This window comes from Populus alba, chromosome 3 (assembly GCF_005239225.2).
Source record: "Populus alba chromosome 3, ASM523922v2, whole genome shotgun sequence".
Taxonomy (NCBI): domain Eukaryota; kingdom Viridiplantae; phylum Streptophyta; class Magnoliopsida; order Malpighiales; family Salicaceae; genus Populus; species Populus alba.
The window spans coordinates 14,678,680-14,706,160 of record NC_133286.1 but is presented as its reverse complement, the minus strand read 5'-3'; the positions used below and the strand labels follow the sequence as shown (position 1 = coordinate 14,706,160).

At 33.2% G+C, this 27,481-nt stretch overlaps 5 protein-coding genes across 6 annotated transcripts; 3 read left to right on the top strand and 2 right to left on the bottom strand.

Annotated features, from left to right (window-relative positions):
* Positions 1-1,904: 1,904 nt before the first annotated feature.
* LOC118028561 (proline-rich receptor-like protein kinase PERK9) lies at positions 1,905-5,974 on the bottom strand. The gene is made up of 4 exons (XM_035032181.2): positions 5,247-5,974; positions 4,202-4,462; positions 3,152-4,018; positions 1,905-2,794 (listed from the first exon to the last, which is right to left on the bottom strand). The coding sequence occupies exons 1-4, from the start codon at positions 5,704-5,706 to the stop codon at positions 2,310-2,312; spliced, it is 2,073 nt and encodes a 690-aa protein (XP_034888072.1). The 5' UTR covers positions 5,707-5,974; the 3' UTR covers positions 1,905-2,309.
* Positions 5,975-10,882: 4,908 nt separating this feature from the next.
* Positions 10,883-11,729, top strand: LOC118028563 (probable calcium-binding protein CML13). The gene has a single exon (XM_035032184.2). It carries the CDS (start codon positions 11,003-11,005, stop codon positions 11,444-11,446), a length of 444 nt encoding a protein of 147 aa, XP_034888075.1. The 5' UTR covers positions 10,883-11,002; the 3' UTR covers positions 11,447-11,729.
* A 1,057-nt stretch (positions 11,730-12,786) lies between these two features.
* On the bottom strand, positions 12,787-18,900 carry LOC118028562 (uncharacterized). Of its 2 annotated transcripts, none has more exons than XM_073408199.1 (8): positions 18,531-18,900; positions 17,714-17,839; positions 16,511-16,609; positions 15,342-15,484; positions 15,078-15,186; positions 14,179-14,286; positions 13,472-13,612; positions 12,787-13,376 (listed from the first exon to the last, which is right to left on the bottom strand). In XM_073408199.1, exons 2-8 carry the CDS (start codon positions 17,729-17,731, stop codon positions 12,957-12,959), a joined length of 1,038 nt encoding a protein of 345 aa, XP_073264300.1. In that variant the 5' UTR covers positions 17,732-17,839; positions 18,531-18,900; the 3' UTR covers positions 12,787-12,956. The 2 variants fall into 2 exon arrangements, with proteins under 2 accessions (XP_073264300.1, XP_034888073.1); XM_035032182.2 differs by having other exon boundaries at positions 18,535-18,900.
* A 1,148-nt stretch (positions 18,901-20,048) lies between these two features.
* Positions 20,049-21,858, top strand: LOC118028564 (small ribosomal subunit protein uS8z/uS8w). Its single transcript, XM_035032185.2, has 4 exons — positions 20,049-20,191; positions 20,831-20,968; positions 21,056-21,216; positions 21,537-21,858. The coding sequence occupies exons 2-4, from the start codon at positions 20,836-20,838 to the stop codon at positions 21,633-21,635; spliced, it is 393 nt and encodes a 130-aa protein (XP_034888076.1). The 5' UTR covers positions 20,049-20,191; positions 20,831-20,835; the 3' UTR covers positions 21,636-21,858.
* Positions 21,859-24,285: 2,427 nt separating this feature from the next.
* LOC118028565 (uncharacterized) lies at positions 24,286-26,145 on the top strand. The gene has a single exon (XM_035032186.2). The coding sequence runs from the start codon at positions 24,658-24,660 to the stop codon at positions 25,897-25,899; it is 1,242 nt and encodes a 413-aa protein (XP_034888077.1). The 5' UTR covers positions 24,286-24,657; the 3' UTR covers positions 25,900-26,145.
* Positions 26,146-27,481: the final 1,336 nt, after the last annotated feature.

Genomic DNA, 27,481 nt, shown 5'->3' with positions numbered 1-27,481 from the left:
GTAGCCGTGTCCGTATAATCCCAAAGACAATACGATTTCTTAAAAAAAGTCTAAACACATTTCTTAACGAGTACTGGCCGCCAATGATGTTGACCTCAGCATTTAATATCAAGTCATCATGATGATGTCGGTTCGAATTCCACGTCATGTATGCACCCATTCTTGATGATCTGATCTGGACATTGATAACTCATAACAGTAAGTATTTTCTTCTTGACCACGATTCGTTCATTTGCTAGATCGCCTGTGACATAGTACGAAGTCTGATTAATTTTTTTAATATAAAAATATATTCCGCCAATGTTAACGTGTTTTTTTTCCCTTAAGTTTAAAATTATTTAAGGTTTATCTATGACTTGGTGAATTTAATATATCCACTAAAAATATAGTATGGTTTAAAAAATTTCATTATGATATCTTTCTTTAAAAAATATTAAGACGCTAATTTATTAAATTCGAGTTGATTAATCATTAAATCATGATTTGAGTAATAAGATCATGATAACTTTATAAAAAATTCAAAATAAATTATAAAACTCAATTCTAAATCAACTTAATATTAAATATTAAAAAAAAAAAAATTCAAACAAACTAAATTAACTTTCAAACCCAAAACAGGTCATGAGACTAATGACTTTATAGAAAACAAATCAAAAAAAATTATAAAACTCAATTCTTAATAAACTTAATCTTGAAAATAAAACTAAAAAAAAATCATCTAAAAAGAATACAAAAAAATAACCTCAATTAATTCAGGTTAACCAGCGATCCAAGTCATTAGAAAAAGATAACTTTATAGAAAAAAAAAAAAAAAATTATAAAGTTCAATTCTCAATTAATCCAATTGTTGAAGGATAAAATTAAAAAAAAATTAATTAAAAAAGGACCAAAAAAACTTAAGTTATAAGATTAGGATAACTCCATAAAAAATAATTTATTAAGATCAATTTTAATAACCCAATATTAAAAAAAAAATTAAAAAAAAAAAAAAAATTAATTTATGACTCGAGTCATGAGACCTGGATAACTTATATAAAGTAAATTAAAATAAATTATGAAACTCAATCTTTAGCAAACAATATAAAAACTCAAAATGAAAAAAAAAAAATAAAAATTGTATAACCATTTGCTTTTTTCATGATCAAACCAATCACTTTTTTTTTTGTTCTTGAAGTGTAAATTTAACAAAATCTATAAATAAGAATTGACTGTTATATTTTTATAATTTAAAGGCTCGGACTCCACGAATGAGATACAAGAGCTTGATGGTCTGGACTTCATGGATAGTAGTTATGTCTTGGAAACTCCCAACACTAAAGCCTCCTGTAAAGATTCTGTTTTAATTAGGAAGAAGAAGGGTTGTGAACCTTTTATTAGTGACTTAACCAAGGATGAAAAGAATGATACTTTCACTAAGGATGAAAGGAATGATATAAAATATAAAATACCTTATAGATTGAGTTTTTGAGAAGTAACACAGGATAAATCTATTCATTACTGTGAACACTTAGTTTTTTTAAGAATGATAAAATCATAAAAACACTATTTTAATCCGTAATATTTTATGTCCTGGGCTATAGTGTTTGAGTGATGAATCTTAGATTTTTTTTTAATTAATGTTTGCTTCTCTTCCCGTTTGTCCTGATAACCTGAATGTTTGCACCAGACATGATGTAAATTACCAGAAAGCTATGACGAGCTGCCGGAAGAAAGAACTGCTTCAGACCAAGGATGGTGGCAGGTCGCCTGTAGATGCATGTCTGTCTGAGCCTCTTACTTTCAAAATCACAAGAACACAAAAGTATTTGTTTATTTACACTCGATAAATAATTCTCCATTCCCGAGCACGTAGGCATAGAAGTTGAATGCTTCCTTGTTCTAATCATCTTATTTGACAGAACTAAAATTATTAATAATAAATATATTTTACATGTAAAAAATTAGTGTTATATAGAGCATGTTCACTTACAATAATAGAAAAATGCTGGGAGATATACTCAACGGTAGTCTCTCCGGTGATGATAACAAAATACTCTTTTCCATAGATGTAGTTTACAAGGCGCTATAACAGCTTCTTAGAGAGCTAAATTAAAAAAAAATAATCAGGTTTAAAATTACAGGAATTTTTGGAGAGACTCTCATCAACCAACTCCATCTCTACAGGGAACCATCTTTTCTGATTTCTGGTACGCATTCGTCTCCAATCAAAGGACAAAGTGCAATATCGGCGGTATTCACAGGAGCTGCGCTGTTAAGGTCTCCTTGGTCACATGATAGAGTAATTTATGTGTTATACAGAAACATGGCCGTTAAGAACCAGCATTGCTTAGGTTCAGCTCTTGAATCACTTCCTTCATGGCCAGCCTATGGTCAGGGAGCTCGTCGGTGCAAGCCAGTGCAATTTTTGCCAGCTTAGCTGCCTCAGATTCAGAGAAGTTTCCTTGGAGACTTGTGTCAACGAAGTCATCGTACATGCAACATGCAGCAGCCAATCGCATTGATTTGGAGTACAGCATCTGTTTACCGGATAGGATTTGGAGGATGATCACTCCAAATGCATATATATCACTCTTTTCCGTAAAAAGCCCCGTGGTTACATATTCTGGAGCTAGGTATCCCATGGCAGCACTGGTTTTGATAGTTGAGAAGACAACGTCATCTGCTAGAAGCTTGGCGAGGCCAGAGTCTGCGATTAATGGGTTGAACTGCTCGTCAAGGAGGACTTTCTCAACAGATATTCTTCGATGAATCATGACAGGTTTGTTCTCTTCACTGCTGTGCAAATATCTAATACCTGATTGAAAATAAAGGACAGAATAAGTGTCTAGAAACTCAAAGTTGGAAGGAATTTTAATCTTATATCGCATGTGGCATTTCATTTGAATCTGCAGAACAAGATTCAAGATTTGATTTAGTATTTTAAGGCAAACCTTTAATGGGAAGATGCAGAAACCTAAGTTTTCACAATTGAACAAGGCTACAAAAATTAGAGATGGAAACATGAACGTCAATATTTTCCATTGCACTTTTTCATCTACTAAGCATTTCTTCTATCCACCTAAATTTCTGACTTACTGCAGCTTTTGAGGCAGAATACTGTAGAAATCAAATAGAATAACGAGTAGCAGCAGAAAATGAGAATAAAACTGACCTTTCGCTATGCCATTGATAATATAAACTCTTGTAGACCAGTCAAGAACTTGATTACTTCCATCTTCTAAATCAAGATATCTTGACAGATCTCCCCTGGGAGCAAAATCATAGATAAGAAAACATTCACCCCTGCCCCTAGAGCAGCAAAAACCTCGCAGCCGAGTGAGGTTATTATGTCTCAAGGATGTTAGCAAGTCTAAACCTTTCACAAACTCAGCTTCTTCAGGTTTACAGCTGGTTAAATTGATGCTCCTAATAGCTACAAGAGAACCATCTCTGAGAATTCCTTTGTAGACAGTCGAGAAGCTGCTCTTTCCCAGTACATTCACCTCAGAAAAGCACTGGGTAGCAGACTCGATCTCCTCCAGGTTGAATCTAAAGTTATTTAGATGCTCTCCAGAGATTTCAATGCCATTTCGACTGTCACCTAATGGGTCCCACCCATTAGAATACTCGAGACTTACAAGTGGAGAGGCACCAGCCCTGTGGAACTCCTTAGCCTGGTGGGTGCTTAGCCGCCCTTCAGAAAAATCAGATGTATTCCCAATCTTTTGTTTCTTCCGGCGATAGAGGATAATGATCAGAAATCCAGCACCCATCAACGTGACAGTGACTGTAATAACCCCAGCAACAATGGCGGCCTGTGGAAGTTTTGATGAATTTGAACAATGGGTTTGGTGGCAATGTGCCTGAAGAATTTCAGACTGGGGGATAACTTTTTGAGCAGTATTATTTGCAATAGGTCCCAAGGGGCCAACTTGGTTGATATCAAAAACAGCATTGCAAGCTCTCAATAGAGGAAATCCAGTTCCACATAAACCTGGGTTGTTCTCGAACTGAAATCCTCCATTTAATCTCTTCAAAGCTTCATTTTCAATTATCGTTAAAAACAAAATCAGTCTGGCTCAATATGCATAACAAAAGAATACGAGGAACGAAAATGCATACAGAATGCCATTGGCTATTACTTGGAAGATGAGACACATGAGAAACAAAAAAATTGCAGAAGTAAAGCATAACTACGCAAAGGTTAGACAAATATGCTTACCAGAAGGGACAATTCCAGAAAGAGAATTGCTTCGGACATCCAGCACCTCCATCTGTGGAATGTTAGCTATTCCTTGAGGAATTGACCCTGACAAGTGATTAAAACTCATATAAAGCATTTTCAACATTCCCAGGGTCCCTAAGCTGGCAGGAATTTGATCAGTTAGTCTATTATACTGCAATGCTAGGACGCTTAGCCTCTTCAAGGACCCCATCTCTGGTGGTATGTTCCCTGCGAGCTGGTTACAACATAGCTCTAAAACTACAAAACAAAGAAATACCCAATTAATCAGAACTGAAACAAAAGAGATGAGCAGGGCCATCTTAAATAATGAGCAGCAATTAGGATTGTTCTACGCCATTGATTTTGACTACTAGGTACACAATATAGACAGCCAAATCTAGTGGTATGCTTGTTTTATGATAAAATGTGAGAAAAGGAAAGTTAAAGTATGGCTTATCGATTGATCACTTTGGTGAACTGGAAGACGATCATCTAAGAAATCCCACTCAGTTGTGTCAAATGCAATATCTAAATAATTTCTGTTAGCAAGCTTTCAAATTATCTATTCTTAGAACAGTTCTTTTTCCATAAATGTCTAATTGCCAAAAGAGTACAAACAGGGTGCGTGCTTGATAAAAGATGAGCCAGGTGAGCTAACTTTTAACTATCTTCTCCATAAAACTATGCTGCCAAAACAAAATAATTTCTGCTTAATTGTAGCATTGCTTCTTTCAGTTTTTTTTTTTTGACATACCAATCAACCGAAGAAATGAGTGCTTACTTTCTTTCATGGTCAAAGACATTCAGATTATGGAGCCCAGAAATTTGCAAGCTAAACTAAATTCTCTCTCTTCTGCATCTCACGTATGAGATACCATTGACTCGATTTTTATAAGGTAAAGAGTCTGTGTGTACAAAGCACATGAACACACACACAAAAACAAAAAAAAACCAGGACAGAAATATAGAGACCTACTAATTCTTCGACTAATCAAGCTGAAATTCTTTCAAAAAATTAAATATTATTCACATTGAAACCAACCTTGTAGAGAGGCCATGTTGCCCATCTCAGGAGGAATACTCCCAGAAATATTATTCACATTGAGATAAAGATCTGACAGCTCAGTCAAATCAGCAATCTCCTTTGGTATCTCTCCAGACAATGAATTATAATGCAAGTACAGACCAGACAAGCTTTTCAGTTCTGCCACTGCAGGAGATAATGTACCGGACAGTCCCTTTCCCTGCAATGAAATGTTAGCGACATTACCATGCTCATTGCACGCCACACCCTCAAATAAGCCACTGCATGGATCCCCATCACTAGTCCATGACTTTAAATACTTATTTGTTGGGTCTAAAGCAGACTTTAGCTCCATTAAAGCTTGAAGCTCTGTATTGTTTCCAGAAACTTGTTGTAGAGTTAACAGTGCAAGAGATAGAATGAAAGAAGAGAAAGAACAAAAAGAACCCATCTTTGTTTCTGTCTCAAATTTCTTCATGGCTCTTGTTCTCTCACTGGGAAATTGTAAATAATGGTGAAAAATCCCATTTGTACGTATAGACTAGATTCTCTCTAGCTCCTTGGAGGTTTTGCACAAGACTGTATATTTCTCTTTTCTTTTATGCTCTCAAATGACAAATCCTCTCTCTCAAATTTGACATTGCAAGCTAAAAGGTGAGAGAACTGTACATGTGATTGACTCGAAATAGTCAGTCCCTCCCTCTCTCTCTCTCTCTCTCGGATTCTTGGTGATTTCTTGACTTCTCCAGACATACACAATTGGGGGGGGGGGGGGGGGGGGGACTGTTTGAAATGAAACAAGGAGCACAATTAATAACGACTTTTCTGAAAGACTTTCACATTTGGAATTTAATGTCTGTCAGCTGGCTAAAGAGGGTGAAGATGGACTATGATAGCTCCGACCAATTGAATATTTTTCTACATTGGATTTCAAAGCAACAGTGCGATGTGATCCATCATGGTCAGTTCATACTCATGCATTAAAATTCCATGTGACAAAGATGAGCAAAAGAAACATTCTGATGACGTCCAATAAATGATACATCTGGTCCCCATTCAAATTTCAAGATTCATCCCTAGGGTTTCCCTCATCTTCTTCTTTCTTTCTTTTTTTTTTTTTTTTTTTTATGAACTAGAGGGTTTCCTTAGGGACAATTTTTGAGTATTTTCAGTTGGATAGCTATATAGAAAACCAAAAAATGATAACTACTAAAATAGTTTTTTTTTCTATTGATTTTGGGTCTCCAAGAACATAGCAACATGGGATGCTAAAACCCCTTTTGTCAAAATAAAAAAGGCATTCCTGTATGTTTTTTTAAAGAAAACCATAAAATAAAGAGAAGATTTTAACTACCTTTTCTCTTTAAACTTTCCCTCTCTCTTCACTCATTCTATAAAAATATACAAAATAATTATTAAATTTATGTGTTTGATATTATGGTATAAAATATTTTTTTTATTTAAAAATATATTAAAATAATTTTAATTTTTATAAATTAAAAAATTATTTTATTATATTTTTAAATAAAAAAACACTAAAAAAAAATTACTATACTTTCAAACACTTACAAAATACCTTGAAGGACACCTGTTTAGTAGGACAGTCTTAAACTTTCTGATCATTAGGTGTATCCTCAACACGTACGAGTATTGTGTTTTTTATGGTTTAATTTAATGCTTTTGGCTAATAAAGATACCACTTTGGATTCCATTGTAGAGTTAAACTTCTATACAATAGAAAAAAAGTAAGTTATTGTTTGACTGGTTTAATACTAATTAAGCTTTTACGTTGTTGAAGAATCTCTTTAGGACAAATTCTAATTTATCAAAAACAGCTCTTAATGAAACAAAAAACCAACAATAGAGACCTTTACACTTTGAAACACTGGTTAGATTTGATAGCTAGGTGGGGCAAAGCCATTGAACATAAAGAAGATCCGCATTAAAAAGAAAGTTCTCGGATTAGATCCTTAATTGCAGTAAAAACAACTTGGTTGCTAACTTTATAATTTGATTTTTTATTAAAAAATTAGGTTTTATAATTTTATTTGAATTATTATTATTTTATGACTTGATATGTAGATTGATTAGTTAATCTGAGTTAACATTAAATCGATCTAATATGTTTTTACTTGTTGTCAAAATTATTTTTTAATATATCAAGTCAATCAGATTATATCAAGACAATTTTTAAATAGTTTAATTTTTTTATATAATATATTACATGCAATACAACTCGGACTACACAGACTAACAATCTAGTGATTGTCTATGGTGATAAAAAAAAGGATGCCATTGAAATGATAGACTATGCTTTTTCAAAAAATATCTCTACCATTCTCCACTAGAGTATGTTATCATGAAAAGGGATATGTGTGATAAGAAAATCAGCTCAAATTTTCAAATGTGGTGAAGCAATATATGTTTAAACTATACATTAATTGCATGCACATTCATTTTCCTCTATTTTTGGCTTAGATTTTTACCTTTATCTCTCACATTTTTAGAAATGAGTGAAAGGTCTCGTCCTCTTTAAAAAAGGAAGCAACTTTTCTAGTTGAGATCTCCTCCTAGTAAGGTATATGATGATGAAAAGTGATGCATATATGACCTTCAAATTTGGCTTTTGCTAGGCCGAATAGGAAGTGGAAGTTTTAGTTTGCTTTTACTAAAGGGTAGTAAAAGCCGTCTTGCAAGTTAATACTCGAGAATTTTCAAGGCATCACAAGGTCAGTGCTATCATGGAAAGTGCAAGCATCCACTAGCAAGGTCTCTGCCATGGGCTCTCACGTGGAAGCTAATCTTAGCACGTGCAAGCAAGCTGAGCCCAAGACAGGTTGGTTTTTGTTTATCTACTATTTCTTTCTTACCAGGACTCTTGCGTCGTGGGCTCATTCTGAACCATCCTGCACACTTTTATCATTTGCTCGAAATTAAATTTGCCTAACCACACATTACAAGCTGTGCTTGTAATTGTTTTAAAAAATATTTTTTAATTATAAATATATTAAAATAATATTTTTTTATTTTTTAAAAAATATTTTTAATATCAACATATAAAAATACCAAAAAATATTAATTTAAAATAAAAAAAATAAAAAAATTTAATTTTTTTCAAATACATTTTTAAATCATAAAATAAACAGGCCAAATTAAATCGCGCGCAGAGTTTTTTTTTTTCTTTTGTTTGTAAAGTAAGGGATCGGAGCCCAAAAGAAAAGCCCGGAGGGCTACAACCAAGCTAGTTACAAAGCCTAACTCCTCCCGTGGCTCAAAAAACTTATGACAAGTAGAGATGGTCTATATTGATCACGGGTCCGGATTTGTACTAACTCAATGAGGTATGGATTTTTAATACTCGAAACTTGACTCGTTGAAGTATCCATAACTCAAATCTAACTCAGCTGGATTTGAATGCTATGATTTTATAATTATTTAGAGCAAAATTTAGTAAATTACTAGTTATGTGAACTGTATTTCATCAAAAGTCATATATTTTTTTCAATTAAAAAAATTAAATATATAACTTTTCCAACATGTTTTTGGATATAAAAAATTCACAATGGAAATGTTTATATATGCATTTAATTAAATAAATTAATATTTGATAAAAAAATAATTAAGATTTAAAATATTTAATTTTAAAACATGAGTCATGTACTCAATTATATTTAGTAACTTGTTTCTTATGATAATTTTTATGTTCAATCAAACAAGTATCTATACCAATAAAAGAAAAGAGTCATCAATGAAAAAAAATTTAATAAAACTATAAAGCTTGTCAGTGAACTTTTTATTTTTATTAATATTTTATATTTATTAAAAAACTAAAATATCCCTTAACCCTTCCAAGAATAACAAAAAATCCAAGATTAAAAGATGAAAAAATCCCTTAAGAAAGCTTTAATTTTTTTTTTTTATTATCTTGATGGCAGTTAAGTTATTTCACTCCACATTAAAAATTGAAATTTCAATAAAGCTCCTCTGATTAAAAAAAAAAAACTATTATGAAAACACTAAAACATCCATGACTATTAGTGAGTAAGACTTAACTTTTTAAGTGTAATTTAGACATTGTGTGTATGAAATCGAAAAGATAATAATAGCACTAGTTTTGAAAATTTTGATTTTAAAGGTATTGAGATCATTTGCAAAATATATGCAAAAAAAATAATCCATATCTCATAAAACGACAATAACAAATGAACCCTGTAAAATGATAAAAACTCCCCTATAACTTTTTTAATTAGTTATTCTTAAGAGGATAAATAGGAAAAACCATTGTTGATCATCCACGATGTTTTTTCCATGCATTATACATTTACGCTATGAAATATAACTACTAGTAATTTTAAGATTCCTGGGTATGCGTATATAGCATGTTCATCGATTTAGGAAGAATAGAAACCCAAGTTTAGACGCTATAAATATAAATATAATTATAAATATAAATATAAATAATAAAAACTAAGATAATTAGAAGGTTTAACATTTTTTCTTGTTCTGAAAAGAAAACTCCTAGAAACAATTCCCAGCTATTAAGAAAACTAACATACTAAATTCATAAACTATTAAATATAAAAATAAAATAAGTATATAGTATGTAAGTTGGACTGGATTAATTGGATTTTAAATATTTTAACCCATGATATTTATTTATTTGAATAGATATTTCTCTTTATATATGTCATGAAAAGTAATTTTAGGCCTATAATATTTATACTGACTTGGTTAAATTTTGATATTTTAGAGTCATTATACACTCTTTTTTTTTTTTGGAATGAGTTTATTAGGGTTTTTAGAATGCTTCTAAGTGTTTTTAGATAAAAATAAATTAAAAATTTATTTTTTAAAATCTCAAACTCCAACCTCAATTTTCTAACTATTAAAAATGGTTAGAAAGTTAACTAGAAAATAATATATCATATGATATTTAAGTAACATTAAATTAGATAAATTATGTATCATATATTTATAAAAAACAACAACTTGATACCTGGGCTAAAATATCAAGTCCCATACACAATTGGGCCTTTTTTAGATATACCTTTAGTTTTTCTTTTCTAGTTTTTAAATTCTTAACAAAAAAAATATTGAAATTCATTAATTAAAATAACATTTAAGCAATTATCCAATTATAGCATTGCTATTAAGAAGATTATGATTTTTATGATGATATTATTAATTTTTTTATGAATAATTAAGAGCTGGTCTAATATGTAGATTTTTTAAAAATAATCTTCTCATTAACATTTAATAAGAATAAAATATCTATTTTAAAAATTTCTGATTATTTTTTAACAATTTCACCATTCTTAAAATTTTCTCACATATATATATATATATATATAAAGTAATCGATTCATGATTTTTTAATTAAAACTTAGAAAAACACTTATTATAATTTTTTTTATAAAACATAAATAATTAAAAAGATTAGTTTTTTTTTTATAAAAAAAAATATACGTTTTCCCTTTTATCGTGCAGCTCCACCATTCCAATGTCCAACACAGACAGCACGATTATACAAGACTTTGTAGTCCCACGTCTGACCCCACCCACTATAATTTCTTTCCCAAAACGCTGTCGCTGATAACCCAACTTTAAACACTATTCTCGAATCGACACCGTCTAGCTCTAAAAAAAAACACATTCCCTCATTTTATTACAAGAAAATAAAAAACAGCAACTCCCCTAGCAACGTTTAAAGAGGGTGTGAGACAACATTCCAACCAAAGAGAAAATCAAAACGACCCGACCCGAATCAGAAAAAAATGGGCAAGGATTTGAGCGACGATCAGGTGTCATCAATGAAAGAAGCGTTCACGCTCTTCGACACAGACGGTGACGGAAAGATAGCCCCATCGGAATTGGGGATCCTTATGAGATCTCTCGGTGGAAACCCGACCCAAGCTCAATTAAAATCCATAATCGCCGAGGAGAACTTGACTGCACCGTTTGATTTCCCTAGATTCCTTGATTTAATGGCAAAGCACATGAAAGCTGAGCCGTTTGATCGGCAGTTACGTGATGCATTCAAAGTGCTTGATAAGGATAACACAGGGTTTGTTTCTGTTGCGGATCTGCGTCATATTTTGACCAGTATTGGAGAGAAATTGGAGGTGGCGGAGTTCGATGAGTGGATCCGAGAAGTTGATGTCGGGTCCGATGGGAGGATCCGTTACGATGATTTTATTGCTAGAATGGTTGCTAAGTGAAAGTGAATGATTTGGATTTTAAAGATTTGTAAGTGTTTGTGCGTTTGTTTTGGAAGCAAATTGTGGTTAGTTTTTTTTTTTTTTTTTTTTTTTTGGGGGGGGCAGTAGTGTTTGCTTTGGGTTTTGTTTGTAATGGATGGTGTTGGTGTTTTTTTTTAATAATTGAATTGTTGAATTAATTGTCATTTTATTTTGGTGGTTAGCGTGTGGATGCTATTGTTGAATCTGTAATTTTTTACAGATATCTGGGTGAAATATATTGTAAGGAACTATTTTTTAGCTATGCTTCCGTCCGCATTTAAGGAACGTTTTGTGAATCTGGGGTTCTGGCAGATTTTTGAAGAAGAAGAGTTTGTCAAGCATTTGAGAGGGATTTTACAGGTCCATGAATTTCCTGGTTTTGAGAGCTTTTAGGTACACGGTACCGGAAAATTGTAAAGAGCAAAAAAGAGATTGAAAACTACCATTATTTGGTTTGCATGGTTTACAGCTCTGTGCTTAAAGATGGGCATGGTCTTTAGATAAAAAAAGAAGAAGATGGGGATGATCATGGGATTGGGTATGTGGACCTGTCGAGGTTAATAAAATAGGTTTGGATTAGCATAAATCATCGGTGTTTCTGCCAAAAACTTGCTTGATAAATAATGTCAGGTTGATGAAACCAGATTTAATGCTATAGAAGAATGAAAGCTCCTGCTTGTTGACAGTTGTTGTATGTGCTTGTTTTCTATGTTTTACTTTCCGTGCTTGATTGTTTTTGGCAAAGTCGAGTGTGTTCGCGAGTTACAGGTTTAATTTAGGTTATAAAGGTTTGAGTTTTGGAATTGTATCCTTGGGAACACAAGGTGGCAGTGGGAAGGTCGATGAATGCTTCCATTAGACAGTGCTGAGCTTTGAGATATGAATGGGCTTTGAACATAGCGTTCTTATTTTGAGAATCGGGCAGAGTAAGTTATTGAGTCTGTGCTTCTTGTCTGGCAATTGATTTCAACTGGGACACCCTCTGTTCTTCCCTAGTTCCAGTATGCTTCATGTCTGGGTTTTAGGTGGCCAGACTCCAAGTGGTTCTGTTTGTCATGATTTGTTGCTGTTTAGAGTCTTCTCCTCAAAAAGCCAGCTCGAATGGATGATCGTGTTTATTTCTTTCTATACCGGCCGGGCCTGGCAAAGAGGAGCTGGCCCGGGCCTTAGCAAAGTTTTCAATCGTGCTATGAAGTTACACACAACTTGAAGCTGAGGCACCGAAGGGAATCATGGTTTTGAAAGAACATCCGTTCCCTCATAGGAGGAGGTTTAGCTTGCCGACCCAGTTGAATGGATGACCAACTTGCAATATGAGATTTATAATAAACAAATAATTCACTCGATTAAATTGAAGCATCAAACAAAGGCTTCGCAATGACTTACAAAACATTTAGCAAGAAAATGTCCTCAGCCTCAACAAAGAGCCTCAAGTAATGTTACAGTTTGCAGCAATTTCGTGTTATTTTACACAACCATGTGCAAATGTCTATTTCACACCGTTCACCTGCGTTTTTGCCCAAAATATGAAGTGATGTACATCAACTTCCCTCGAGAGGGAAGCAAGTCGTAAGAAAATTTCCAGAGTATATTGCAAAAAGATTTCAATAGCTATGACGTGTTGTTTTCTCAAAAACCAGAGATGAATTGTGTCTCCCGGAGCAATGAGGCAAAGCTGTGCATTACTTAGAGGCTGGTCGTGTGAGGTATGTGATTCTGAGCTTTCCGGAGCTGGACACAACTGATTTTCCTTGGATTGTCCTTCAGAGCTTCCTTCTTCATCTTTGGGCTCATCGTCTGGATCTTCTTTACCATCTTTCTCTTCACCATGGCTCCCACCAGCGCCATCCTTTGGGATGCCCCTGACCATGTCTGGCTGGGCTTCTAACCCAACTCGTCGCAGGTGTAGCTGCATGATTGGAGATGGCCAATCAAAACATACTGTTTATGAGGCAATAATACTAAACAATGCATATCTATTGGCGAATATAGAAATCAGCTAACCTGAAGATGCAAGTTAACTTCATCTGAGCGTGAAAGAAATGGAAAGTCACCTCCACTCTTCAAGTGAGCACACCGTGCTTCAGGATATCTATCACTCAGCTGATCTTTGAGTTGTTGAGGAATTGCACAGTAATCATTAGTCTTCGAGAAATGCGGCAACCGTGTCAAAAGAACATATTGAGTAGTTAGCAATTTTTTCTTCTTAATTTCCTTCTTTCAGTTACAAGTTACAATTAAATCTGTAGGCTATCTATCCAAGATCAGTGACAACTTATGACAGATCATAAAAGTTAATTAAAAAAGAAAACAAATCATCAAAGATTCAAGTATTCAAAAAGTCAAAAGTATGTGTAGTAAAAAAAAAATAAAGAGACATTAAAGGTATGATACTGGCATGCAACATGGTTTCTAAATGTCTGAACGTCAGATCATAAAATATGCAACTAAGTTGAAAAAGGCATAACCAAGAGACTATTATTTGTCTCAGAATCAAATCTCGAATATGAGCATTGATATCCATCCGTCTGAAATGGAAGAGCATATTGTTTGCTTGGTAAAAACATTACAAAAAATATAGGCTGCGATTTTTTTTTTTCCATGACATTATTTCCCAGACAATTAAATCTCCATATTGTCAATATATCACACTTATTTTTACAAAATATTTTTCAATCCACACATACAGAGACAAGTTTGAAATAACTTACATCCATTATAGTGATACATGAATCTGAAAGTAGAAGAGATCCAACTGAAGCAGCATCAACATTCAGAGTCAACCTGGAGGCCAAGTCATCTCTCGAAAGCGTTTCAACCTGAGTTACAAATGAATGAATCAACCAGGTTCTCTAATGTAGCGAATGGTTTGCCCAAAAAACAGAAATGCAGAATAAATTGCTCTATGGAAGATAAATGATCACATCGTTGTTAATGGACTATAAATGATGAGACTGCATGGTAGATTTATTATTTGTTCTTTCTTTAAATGATCTCATTCTTGTTGATGGTCTATAAGAAACAATGAGACTGCACAGTAAATTTATTTGTTTGTTTATTTATTTATTAATATTATTATTGAAAAATAAAGGTAGAACAATGATTACCACCAATTCAGCCTTTCAAAAAGGAGAAAACAGGGGGTAGAAAGCCAATTCAACCAGAAACAGGATGCACTACACAATACTAGGGTTACAAAATAAGATAAAAGTAGAAGCTACTAAGATAAATGGAACACAATTGAATGCACAAATCAAGTTAACTACAAACTACTTATCCACGTTATGGACAAGAAACCTTGGTCTTGAAAAAACTTAAGTCAACCCTACAGCAACTGCCAGCTAAAAAGGTACAAGCAGATTGGTTGAGAGATTATAATCAAAGCTGTGAGAGAAATTATAATCAAAGTTTCCACCCCTCCTCACATGCAAAAGAAAGTGGTTGTTGAAGCTACTCAACATAGGAACCATCTTATCAGATGATTTTTATATAAAATTCTAGAGTTACTTCTAGAACTAATAAAACTTCAATTAATCTAAAGAGATTGTTTCATGGCATCATTGATGCACCAGGATAAGTTAGATCAGAGATAGGCTTCATAGACTCTTACCTGAGAAACAACAAAATCCACTGAATCTGCAATAAATGGTTCATGAGGACCATCGCGAATTCCAGTTAAGACATACCTTTTCAGAAGAAAAGATGGGGTCCAACTTACACTGCAGAAACAATACAAAAATTAAGACTATTTTGGAGAGTGCAAAATTAACACATGATTGCTAAGAGCACATCAGGTAAAAGTACTGATACAACTCTGAAAAATTTAATGCAGTTAAAAAAAAGAAGTAAAAAAGGAAACATGATGACCACATACACAGGAGCCCATGGCATGGCAGATGCAAAACTGCGAGTCTCCAAAAACGTATTTGATAGTATCAATGATCTCACTCGCCTTGGACGATGCTGTGCAAAAAGCTGTGCTAAGAAGCCCCCTAAAGATGTTCCATAAAGATGTATCTGTAAGACAAGACTAATCAGTAACAAGAGCAAATGGTCGAGTAAAACTACAAATATATGCACTGAAATAAGAAATTCAAACACTTCCAGTTTAAGATATAAGCTATTATTACAGTTAGCACATTGCTTTATGAATCCTACTGAGGTGTTCTCCTTATGTGGTAGGCTAAACTGAACCGCACACCTGCAACCAGTTATTCTTCAACCTACAAGTAATGTCTGTAACATCTTGGCTGGGTAGTGGACAAGAAAAAAAGATCAAACCCTACTCCTCTACTACTAATTGAGTCGTACAGGATCTAAATTCATGCTCAACATTTTCAGCCACAAAGATCATCGTTTTTTGTTCCCTGCATGTAAAATCTGAAAAATCTGCAGCTGGAACAAGTAAATCTTGCTGAAAAACTGTACAGCTGAATTCAGTAACATTAAATTATCTACAGATATCATATGGAAATAAATGAAGACTCGCTGGTTACTATGACCAGGGAAAAGGTGAAACTCATGTGTTTTGAAGTGATACCAACTTAAAGTTATTACTTCCTGACTTTGCACTGTACAACCAACATATATAACCACTCAGCCAACTGAAAAAGGATTGCTTCTGTTGTTGTTTGCTGAACCTAACAAGCTTCATATAGTCTTCAATAAAGGCCCTGATTCCTTAACACCAAAGTTCTCTTTGGTAAATTAAAAATGAAGAATATGAAGCCATAATGAATGGCTTCATAACAGATTCTTAACCTGGTATCTGTCAACAAATCTTTACCACCGAGGCAAAGTGGCAATGCTATTCTTTACTAAAATTAAAAGGAAAAACACATAATCTTGCTGGCTGTTCAAATGGTATTCCTTCCAATATTTGAAGCGCCAAGGGAATTAAAGCCTCATGAAATGCAAAGACAGCTTCTATAGCAAAAGTACCACTTTGGAATTCAATAAAAGGTGCACCAAACAAGCAGTAATTTGGTTTCCTGCAACATTATTTTATATAATTATAAGCCACATGCAAATGAAGGTTCTTACATGATGAACATCGATGACATCCAAAAACTTTTCAAATGCTTGGATCCACTCATGATGATTCCACACGCGTGGAATATCAACAGAAATAACTCGGTACCCCTGAAAATTCACAGAAGTCATGCTACACGACCTCAATATCATAACTGGCAACAACAGAAAGGAGAAAGAACAAAACTCTAAACAAGTAATATTTATGGCAACAGACCAAGAAGTTTAATTTCCACAAGAAAGGACAGCAGCCAAAGCAGTCAAATGTACTTCAATTAATGAACCCATTCAACTTTCAAAATATAAAGTTCCAAATCATATAAAGATAGAGGAAATGAAAAAAATATGACATTCAAAACAGCCTAACAACAAATTGCAACCTCAGTTTCTCCAATTCAGGGTTTGACAAATTTCTATAGTTAGGAATTTAGGTTCTACTGAAGTATGGATTGTTCTCCGACTCTCTATCAAATAAAATCAACCAGGATTTAAATCTGACTTGGTGAATCAGACTGGATGAAAGGAGGAAACGATTGAAGGAGACAAATGCATCATAACAGTTGAAGCTCGGAGATCATGCTCAACACAGAGTGCCAAGTGAGTTGACATTAATATAATTTTTTAAACGGCTAAAACTCAATATGTAGAGAAAAGTTTTGAATTTTTGCATCTGTTTGCAGCTACAAAAAAGCAGACTCATTCACGTACTGTTAAAATTTAGTCAAGTCCCCGATAAAGCTTGTTTTACAAGCCCCCACACCAGCAATAGGGAAAAGTAAACTTTGCTCCAAAGCAATGAGCTTTAAGGATCCCAGTTAAGGAAAACACAAGAATGACAAACCCAGCACCTCTTTCTATTCAAATGTTAGAACAACAAACTTCCTAGTAAATCCACTCTAGATTACTGTAAATAGTAAACCCTTGTAAACAGAAGTTTAACATTATTTTTACCCTTTTTCTTCTATTCTCTTTAAGACATAAAAGCCCTGAAACTGAAAGAATACAACTTATCTAGCATTAGGTCCACCATCATAAATCTATCTTTCAGGATATGACCATGAAAAAATGGGGAGTCCTAGACCAAGCCTGTAGATCTCCTTCAGTGCAATGTGAAAATGAAAAACTGACCACAACAGATTCAATTGAAAGTGCAAGAAACAAAGAGAAAAGTTTGAATCCCTTGTATCTAAGAAACTATGATATCCAACAAATTACCTTGGTGGACAATGACATGATCTGCTTATAGTAAACATCTGCTGTCCCTGCTATTCCAGGAAGACAAATAAGTGGAGGAACCGCTTTGGGACCAAAATCATAGTATCTCCACTGCTTTGTCCCGATCTAAAAAGAAATTCAAATGAAGGAGACAGCAAATGAAAAGAATGATATCAGAGAGGGAAACCATCCAGCCACTTCTTTGTGCTTCAAGAAAAAAGAATAACAAAATAAAAGAACAACAATCGTGATCTCGTCGATTAAATCGACGCCCCATGGTTTGAAGCTTCGTACATAAAAAAAATAAATAAAAGACCAACTCATCTGTTAAAACCTAGCAGGAAAATAGTACGGGGAAGCTAAGGGATGAAATTAAATATCAGTAGGGCCAAGATTTGAGTGATTCAAGTACTGCACAAATTGAAGATACAAAGTATAACCCTCGATCAATTACAGTTTGAAACTTACGTACAATTTTTTTTTTAAAAAAATTATTCAACCCATTTTTGATTGAGAATTCAAAAAGAACCACGATAATAGAATAAAATTCAAATGAAAGCCTGAGCATTGACTCAAAACAAGAGCTTGTAAGTAAAGCAGGAGCACAAACAAGTAACCAGAGTAAGAGCTAACAAGTAAAACTCCAAATCAAGAAAACCCCGATCAAGAGAGAGCATGAAACGGAGACAACATCCGATGATTGACTCTCAGACAGGGGAGACCAAATCATACTTGAAAATAAAACAAATACAAAGGGTAAAAGTAAAACATAAAACTCATGATTCAATTCATAATGAAAAGGGAGAAAGAGAGAAACCTACGGGAATCTTGTGGAGAGGGACTTGCGACTTGAAATGAATATAATCACCGGGCGCCGAGAAGACGCCTTTCATTGTATATAGAATAGATAGGGTGGGATAATTCAGATCAGTCAAGGCCACCTTTTGATTTTCCAGCTGCAGACCAGAGCTTTTGTTTTCGTTTCACAACTTAATTAAAAATTTGACACAGGGGGTCAATTATTTCATCAGATGACAGCATAATTATAACCTGTCATGGTCTTTTCAAGGATTTTAAAAAAGATTTAAACTTGAAAAGGAAAATCTAAAATTTGAGCTGAAAATATTTAAAGCTCAGGTGTTGATGAATTTCTGTACTACAACACCAAAATTATAAAAAAAATCATTCGTGAGAGTAAAATGCAGTCGCGCACACAATGTAAATTTGTCATAAATATGTAGCCATACAATTAGCAATATAATACTCTTTCTTGGAGATTTTTTTTTTAAAAAAAATAATAATGGGGCTGATTTTCGTTTTTAATTTATGTTATTATTATTATTATTATTTATTTTTTTGTCTTTCTCCCTCTTTCTAGCTCTTAGTTAAATAGTGTTTTTGATATTGTTGTTATTTATAAAAATAAATATTTTAAAAAATATTTTTAATTATATTTTTAAAAAAGTAAATTTAAAAATATATGTTCATTAAAACAATTATTAAATAAATTTATATATATAAAATAAATAAAAAAACAAGTATTCATGAATAAAAAATAATTTCTATAAAACTAAAGTTTAAAATACAATTATGTGTTGATTTCCATGTAAAACATATAAATTATTTAATTAATCAAAAAAAAATTTATTGAGTGAGAAAAAAAAAAAAAGCGAGGCTAAATAGTGAATTTAAAAACTTTGTTTTGGTTTATATATATATATTAAAATTGAATATTCAAGCACATGAGTCTCAGCTCCGCCTAATCTCACACTAGCTCAATTATTGACCAAGTTCAGATCCAAACCACTGACACTACAAGCTCATCAGTGTTTGCCTTGTTTGTCATTGTGTTTTTTTTTTTTTTTTTTTAAATAAATTTTAGTATTATTTTTTTTATTTTTTATTTTTTATTTTAATATATTGATGTGAAAATTAAATTTTAAAAAATATAAAAATATATTATTTTAATATTTTTCAAAAAAACATTTTAAAAAATAATTTTTACTACACATCTAATTTTTTTTATATATGTTTGAGATCAAAATACAGTAAGAAATTATTAAGGTTTTTTATATACAATTCTTTTAAAATATAAATCATGTATCATTAAAAAAAATACATATTTTTTTATTTTTTATTTTTATAAATTTTACCTAAATAATCCAACCACACATCACTGCACCTGAATCTAAGGCACCGTGCTTTTAGTTTTGGCGCAAGAGTTTTCCAGAATTTTCATTTTTTTTTTCTTCAGCGATTTCAAAATTTCGCAGTATCTTTCTAAAAAATATTTTTATAAAATAAAAGTTTATGGGCTGAACATGGGCTTGTAATACCAACCCATTTATACCCTGTTGGACTCAATAGCCTAAACAGCACCCTAATATATTTCTCATCATCAACGTCTCAGCTCCACTTTCACTGAAAAACCCTAGCTAGGAAGGCGCCTCTGCAGATCCCTCGCTGCTTTTGATTACGGTACTCAACCTATTCTTTCTTCTTCTTTTTTATTTCCGATTTTTATCTCCACTTGTTCCGATCTGTCTCGTTAATATATGGAATGCTTGTATCTTCTTTTTATTTGTTTCTCATTCTCATTCTAGCTCTATAGACCCATTCTTTGTTTTTTTTCTTTGTAAGATTGTAAACGTTTCTTGGCTTCAAAGTTTTTGGGCTTTAGCTCAGTGATTTAATTTCTGTTTGGTTACTGGGAATTATAGAAAAACATGGAGAAGAAAAGGAAATATTAAGAGAAGGGGTTCCAGAGATTGATTTGGTTGTTTCTCGTATAGCTATTTAATGGGCTTTAAATCTTTTTATTTCTGTAATGGGTTAACTATGACTCTGTTTGCTGGGTGGCCAAAGATCAGTTTGTTATTTAAATCGATTTTATTGTTTTATAGTTCACTAGCTGTTTGTTGGCTTATAAACGCATATACCATGAAAACCTAGAATGTAATGGTGCAACATTGTTCAATATCCGCCCTTTATTGAACAACATTATCCAAATGCTGAATAGCCATTTTCGTTTGAATGTTTATTTGTTATTGTGCACCATATTTTTGTGCATCCAAGACATCTGCTGCTAACAATATCTGCAATGTATTTGTGTTGCAGCAACAATGGTGCGAGTTAGTGTTTTGAATGATGCTCTGAAGAGCATGTACAATGCTGAGAAACGTGGGAAGCGTCAGGTCATGATCAGGCCCTCCTCAAAAGTGATCATCAAATTTCTGTTGGTGATGCAAAAGCATGGTAGGATGCCATTTTAACCTGCTTTCTACTTTGAATTGTCTGATTACTTCAAATCATAACTCTTTTTTTTTGCCTTTTGCTCTGCAGGATACATTGGTGAATTTGAGTTTGTGGATGATCACAGGGCTGGTAAAATTGTGGTTGAATTGAATGGAAGATTGAACAAATGTGGAGTCATTAGTCCTCGCTTTGATGTGGGTGTCAAGGAGATTGAAACTTGGACTGCAAGGTTGCTCCCTTCAAGACAGGTCAGTGCCAAAAAGAAAATTTCAATTTCAATTCACGTTTAGAAATTCTGCTTCTATTGTAAATAATGAGCTATTATAAACCCGTGAATGGGATGTGTGGTATATTTGGAGTGTCCTGTCCACCGCCAAGCAACCTCCTTGCAGCTTTGATTAAGTTTTAGCAATGTCTATTTTGTCAGGGTGTTGTGGTTTTATTCATTTCCCTAAAATCGTTGCTCTTAGAAATACTTGTCCATATGGGTTCCATCACTGTAGTTTCTTTTGATGGAATAGCTTATGGCATTTTGCATGACCTCTGCAATATTGGCTGATTCTTGCAGTTTGGATATATTGTCTTGACAACCTCCGCGGGCATCATGGACCATGAGGAGGCCAGAAGAAAGAATGTTGGTGGCAAAGTGCTTGGTTTCTTTTACTAGGCTGGGATTAGCTGCATCGCCAAGGAGTGAGTTGTTCTTATAATGGGAAGGTTTTTGCTGTACCCTGGAACTTTTTTTTACAGTAGGATCATTTCTATGCATTGTTTTATCTATGATCTCTTTTTGTTAGCGTTGGTGGTGGCTCTTTATCCACATTATTTGAAGACATTGATGTTTCTGTGGTTCCCATTTATCTGAAAGCAACTTGATTTTGGGCATCTAATGCTACGTTTCTTTCCAGGTTGAAATTACATTACTGAAATCAAGTTACCATTCATTATTGAAGTAATTCATTAACTAAAAACAGTCTCGGTACGTGATTAAGGCATTATAACTTGATTGTTGCAACCAAAACAACCAGATTGTGAAATTAGATGTATTTCCTAATGAGCTTATATATTATAATTATATTTATAAAAAAACTTAATGGCAGCGGTGCTTTACTCTGCCTCCAGAAACAAAAGCGCAATGGTGCTTTACTTTACTCTGCCTCCAGAAACAAAAGCCCTAACTCTCCTTGTGTTCATGCCCGCCCTTATTTCAAATCCCAGGCAGTCGGGCTAGAGGTCCATGGAGAACAACAAGTCCAAGGGCACTCTACTAAACGCCTCGTTGACTAGGGGTTCCACTCTTGTACAGTGGAGCGTACAAGTACATTGATTGTAAATTTGTAAGCCACATAAACGCTGCAAAACTGATAATCAGATGGGTGCCCCGTGGATGTTGAAAGTTATCAATAGGCGTAGCATTTGGTTTATTGTCATGTAATAGAAATAGAAATAGAAATAAAATTATATTTATTAGAAAAGTGATTATCTTTTTATCTTTCTTGATTAAGATGGATAAAATAAAATAAAATATGATTTTTTTTTATTCCTTGATATGTATTATTATTAAACTTGTATATTTTAAAAAGTAATTAAATATTTATTTTATTTTATTTTATATTAATTGTAAAAATTAATAATATTATGAAGATTCTAATTATAAAATTAAAACTAACTTGATGGGTTAATCCTGGAATACGGTCAACTCCAGGCTTAGATTGATTCGAGTTTAAGAAAAAATCGATTAACTTGACCTGAACTAGTTATTCAGGATAAAACAAGAATAAAAAGCATGTTGATTTTTTTTGAAAATTTATTTGGTAGAAGATTGTTTTAATTATTATTTTTTAAAATCAACAAAATTGATCTTTCCAACCCTTGACTTGAATATTGTATCTCGAGTCGGATTTTAAAATTATGACAATAATTATTTTTATTTATATGTTGAAAGACAAGATATAAATCATGGCCAAGGTAAAAAATTTCATTTATATATATATATCTTTTTTTTTTAAAAAAAAAAGATCAACTTCTCATTTATAATTTATTTGTTTATTGATTATTATATATTTGTAGTTACTTGTATTCACACACATATATCTTCTTTATGTCTATGATGATTCATAATATTGGTTTTTATAAATGTTTGGTTCAATTCTTGTGATAATAATAATTTTTTTGGCCGAATGGAACATAAAAGTTGAATTGAACACAAGGTGGTTTGGCCCTACAAGTTTTAAATTTAAATTGCTTTTATTGAGATTATATATTAGAAAATAATTATAAATTATATTTTGAAAACTCATCTATTAGTTTAATTTTCTAGGTTGAGAAGGTTTTTGGTCAGGTGTGAGCATGAATCTATATTTATTGGAATGAAACTTTGATATAAACAAAGCTAAATGGACAACAAGAAATTATAAAAGATTTAACTAGTAAAAAGTATTGCAAATATAAATTTTAAATTAATAGTTTTATTCTTTAAAAATAATGTTATGAAAATCTATTTTTTAAAAAAAGGTTTACAATAATTTTAATCAGACCATAATACTTTTACAAGAAAACAACTAAGAATTCAAAAACATAATCTAAGATAAAATAATAAATCCAAAAACACAAAGAAAAATAACAAAATTATCTTAAACAATGCTTTCTGAGCATAATTTTGGAAAAACCAGTAGTTCAATGAGAACATACTTGTTTTTATATAAAAATTGCTTATAAAATCACCTAAAAAAGTTTAAGTTCAAACCAACAATTATACCTATTATCATCTTCATTTTAAGTTGCTAATCTAGTTTCGCATCATAAGATCTTTTTTGAATCTAAACTTATGCCACTAATCTATAAAAGCATTTATTAGGTCATTTATATAGTTTATTTAGATTATATTCTCATCTTTTTATTATAGATCCTTAATCAGTTATAACAAGTTTTTACTTGAATACTTAAAATTTTTAATTTTTACAAGTTTGACTATATCAATCCTGACACACACAAAAATAAAATAAAAAATTTATGAAAACTTTGTAGGAATAATTGAGAATGCTTGGGTTTAATATGTTGTAAGCTTATCACTCTTCTTTTTGAAGAGCCAGCAAGTTTTTAAAGAAATGGGTTTAATATGTTGATCAATACTTCAACATTTCTTCATCATTTCCAAATTAATTTACTTAATCTTTTTGTAATATAAAATATATTTTTTATTTTATTCACCGCCAAGATAACAAATATTCACTCTATTTTCTAAATCACTATCAAATATAATCACGTCTCTCCTTTCTATTTGTTTCCATTTTATCAACTTTCTCTATTTCTTTTTTGCCTTTTCGAGTTCTTGTTGATCGAAGAATTGAAGAAAGAGGTGAACGGATTTTGACCAATTCGAGGAAAAAAAAACAAAGAGAGGATTCGAGAAAGGTGAAATTGGTCGTTTTTGAATTATGGCTGTTGTTGTAATATTGCAATAGCCCAAATTTTCAGGTCAGTCCACCATATACATATACAAGCCCAATTCTACAAAGAGTAACGAGATGCCCTTTTTTAGTCACGGCAGCCGATGGTCTTCTGCAAAGTCGAGTGCTCATGACCTGCAAAAACTTCCCGAAGCTTTGCAAGCAACCGAAGAAATGTCTATAATCCAAACAACATAAGCTAGCCCTGTACTCTCTCTCTCTCTCTCTCTCTCTCCATATATGAAAAAGTTCCCGTTTTTAAGACTCTCGGTTGCTTTGTATCAACAAACACCTCTGCATATGCTCATGTTTCTCAAATTTCGAAACTTTTCCCATTCAATAAAATCTACACGGCTAAAAAACCAAAACCCGTGTTTTGAATTGTTTAGATTCTGCCATTTTGATTCAAAACTGGGTTTGGGTTCTTCAAGCCTAACGCCGACTTTATCACCTCAAAAAACCCAAAACAATGTTGCAATTTTCTGGGATTTGGACAACAAACCCCCCAAAACTGTCTCTCCATTTGAGGCTGCTATTAAGCTTAAAACTGCTGCGTGCTCATTTGGGTTTGTTAAATACATGGTGGCTTACGCTAATAGGCATGCATTTAGTTACGTGCCTCAAGTTGTGAGAGAGGAAAGAAAGCAGAGAAAGTCGTTGAATCAGTTAGAAAATAAGGGTGTGATTAAGCCTGTAGAATCTTATTTATGCAGAGTTTGTGGAAGGAATTTTTATAATAACGAGAAGTTTATTAATCATTTTAAGCAAATTCATGAGCGTGAGCAACAAAAGAGGTTGAATCAGATAGAATCAGCAAGAGGGAAGAGGAGAGTTATGTTAGTGGGTAAGTATGCAATGAAGATGCAGAAGTATAAGAATGCTGCTAGGGATATTTTGACTCCAAAAGTAGGTTATGGTCTGGCTGATGAGTTGAAAAGGGCTGGTTTTTGGGTTAGGACTGTTTTGGATAAGCCACAGGCAGCGGATGTGGCATTGAAAGATCATATGGTAGATATGATGGATAAGAGGAGAGCTGAGTGTTTCGTGCTTGTATCAGATGATTCGGATTTTGTTCATGTTTTGAAGGAGGCTAAATCTAGATGTTTAAAGACGGTTGTGGTAGGGGATGTTAATGATGGGGCATTGAAGAGGGTTGCCGACGCAGGATTTTCTTGGCAGGAAATTTTGATGGGGAAGGCTAAGAAGGATGCAGAAACGGTTGTGGGACGGTGGAAGGACCGTGATGTCTTGAAGAGATTGGAGTGGACATATGATCCGGAGGTAGAGAAAAACTTGCATGGCATGGTTTATGAGTTTGATAATTATGAGAGCAATGATGAATGTAATGGCAATGATAGTGAGGGTGGAGACATGGATAATATTCTTGATGGTGATGATGTTGGTTGTTTGCAAAAGGAAGATGCCAGAGGTTGGTGGGAGCTGGACTCTAATCCTGAGGTCACTTCTTCACAATCATGCTGATGTTAATTGGTAGTTAGGTGTACAATCAGTTTTATGGCTTGGTGGAGTTCACAATTGTCCTGGATAGCTTTTAGAAAATTGTATAAGCAGACCACCACAAAGCAAACATGATCAAACACGTATTGTAAGCAAATGGAGCTATATAGATCTGTTAATCTCTAGTATGTGTTTTCTGGAGTTATTTTCCACCTTATATCTTGAATAGTCTTGCAGCATAAATGAATTGCTTCTTGTCATTTCCCCCCTTTTCTCTGCCTGATTAGTGTTTGTTTTTTCCATTTCTGTTCTGTAATGTTGAAATCTGTCATGTGTCATTGCTTCATTAAGTAAATGGTGAAATTCTTTCTTGCCGTACTTATTTTCTGGTTCTAATTGTCACTTGCTGGACCAGAGAAAGGAGGTTGTTAGGCAACTTCCAGCCTCACGAAGAAAAAAAAGCTCATTTATTTTAATGTTTAGATCTTGTCAATTGAGATGAAAATCTTAAAACAGAAAGAAGAATTTGTATGCTGTTGCAAATAAGGGACCTTTTAAGCTCAGTAGCATATAGTCGCTCTAGTACCGATGGTAATTCCCAAGTAGAAATTTTCTGCTTGTTCTTGGTATGCATCTTAACTTGCTTAGGCTGTTAGGTTGATGGTATGGACAATAAAACCATGGATTTTCGATATTAATGTGTGATTCTGCATGAATTGTGAGAAATCTTGAGTGGAATAAAGATGCTAGATGTCAAGATGGAAAAGCAAGACTGTCAATGGCTGCAAAGACCATCTTAGTCAAATCAAAAGAAATTCTGAAAGTCTTAACTGTTCTTGGGCCAGGCAATTCTCTGCAGCTCGATATTTTCTTGGCGAAGTAATACAGAAAAAATTGCAGACTAGTTAAGAAGAAAAAATGCAACTAAGTTGTATAGATAGGCGCTGCAAAAAGCAAGTCGATCTCATGCTTGAGTAGGATTGGCAAGTTCAGTTTCTTTTGCAGTCAATTTTCTGTCATTTTTTTTTAGGTAAAGAAATTGCTGATAATTGCTTGATGTCCAGGAGCTTTGTACAAGGACATTAATTGTTACTATGTTCCCGTTGATTTAAAGAATTTCTCTGGAACAAAATGCAATATGTTCGTATTTCTTTACTCGTTTTCTTGTAGTTGAAAATTACATGAGAAGGTGTTTGTTTAAGTTCCAGTTTGAGGATTATAGATAGCGTTGAGCAAAATTACTGGACAAACTGTCTGTGTTACAAGTGCTTCAAGGAATATATTTTATGTTTAGTTTTTCCTCTGCTGTGAATTGAATATTGAGTAGCTTGGAGAGGCTCTACACGCCATCGCCACCAATTGATTCGTATGGAGAGGTTCCGCGTCTAGATAATGTCATGGTTGAGAATGAGGCATGATGAGGACAGAAGAAGAATCTCAAGACGTGATTTCCAGGATGGAGGCCTATCAGTAAGCGTGAGGAAGCGAGCTATCAATAATGGAACTAATCAGATGTAGTTAAGTTATTAGATGTAATTATATATAATTAGATGATATTATATGATTAATAGACCCATTTATCAAAGAGAAACGTTTATCATAAAGT

Coding starts and splice junctions, on each gene's coding strand:
- LOC118028561 (XM_035032181.2), bottom strand. CDS start 5,706: ATGAAGAAATTTGAGACAGAAACAAAGATGGGTTCTTTTTGTTCTTTC. Junction 4,463..5,246: donor CAACATGGCCTCTCTACAAG/GTTGGTTTCAAT, acceptor TTTGTTTTGTAG/TTTTAGAGCTATGTTGTAAC. Junction 4,019..4,201: donor TTCTGGAATTGTCCCTTCTG/GTAAGCATATTT, acceptor TTGAAAATGAAG/CTTTGAAGAGATTAAATGGA.
- LOC118028563 (XM_035032184.2), top strand. CDS start 11,003: ATGGGCAAGGATTTGAGCGACGATCAGGTGTCATCAATGAAAGAAGCG.
- LOC118028562 (XM_035032182.2), bottom strand. CDS start 18,606: ATGAAAGGCGTCTTCTCGGCGCCCGGTGATTATATTCATTTCAAGTCG. Junction 16,610..17,713: donor TCATGTCATTGTCCACCAAG/GTAATTTGTTGG, acceptor GTGAATTTTCAG/GGGTACCGAGTTATTTCTGT. Junction 13,613..14,178: donor CATGTATCACTATAATGGAT/GTAAGTTATTTC, acceptor CATTTCTCGAAG/ACTAATGATTACTGTGCAAT.
- LOC118028564 (XM_035032185.2), top strand. CDS start 20,836: ATGGTGCGAGTTAGTGTTTTGAATGATGCTCTGAAGAGCATGTACAAT. Junction 20,969..21,055: donor GTTGGTGATGCAAAAGCATG/GTAGGATGCCAT, acceptor TTTGCTCTGCAG/GATACATTGGTGAATTTGAG. Junction 21,217..21,536: donor GGTTGCTCCCTTCAAGACAG/GTCAGTGCCAAA, acceptor TGATTCTTGCAG/TTTGGATATATTGTCTTGAC.
- LOC118028565 (XM_035032186.2), top strand. CDS start 24,658: ATGAAAAAGTTCCCGTTTTTAAGACTCTCGGTTGCTTTGTATCAACAA.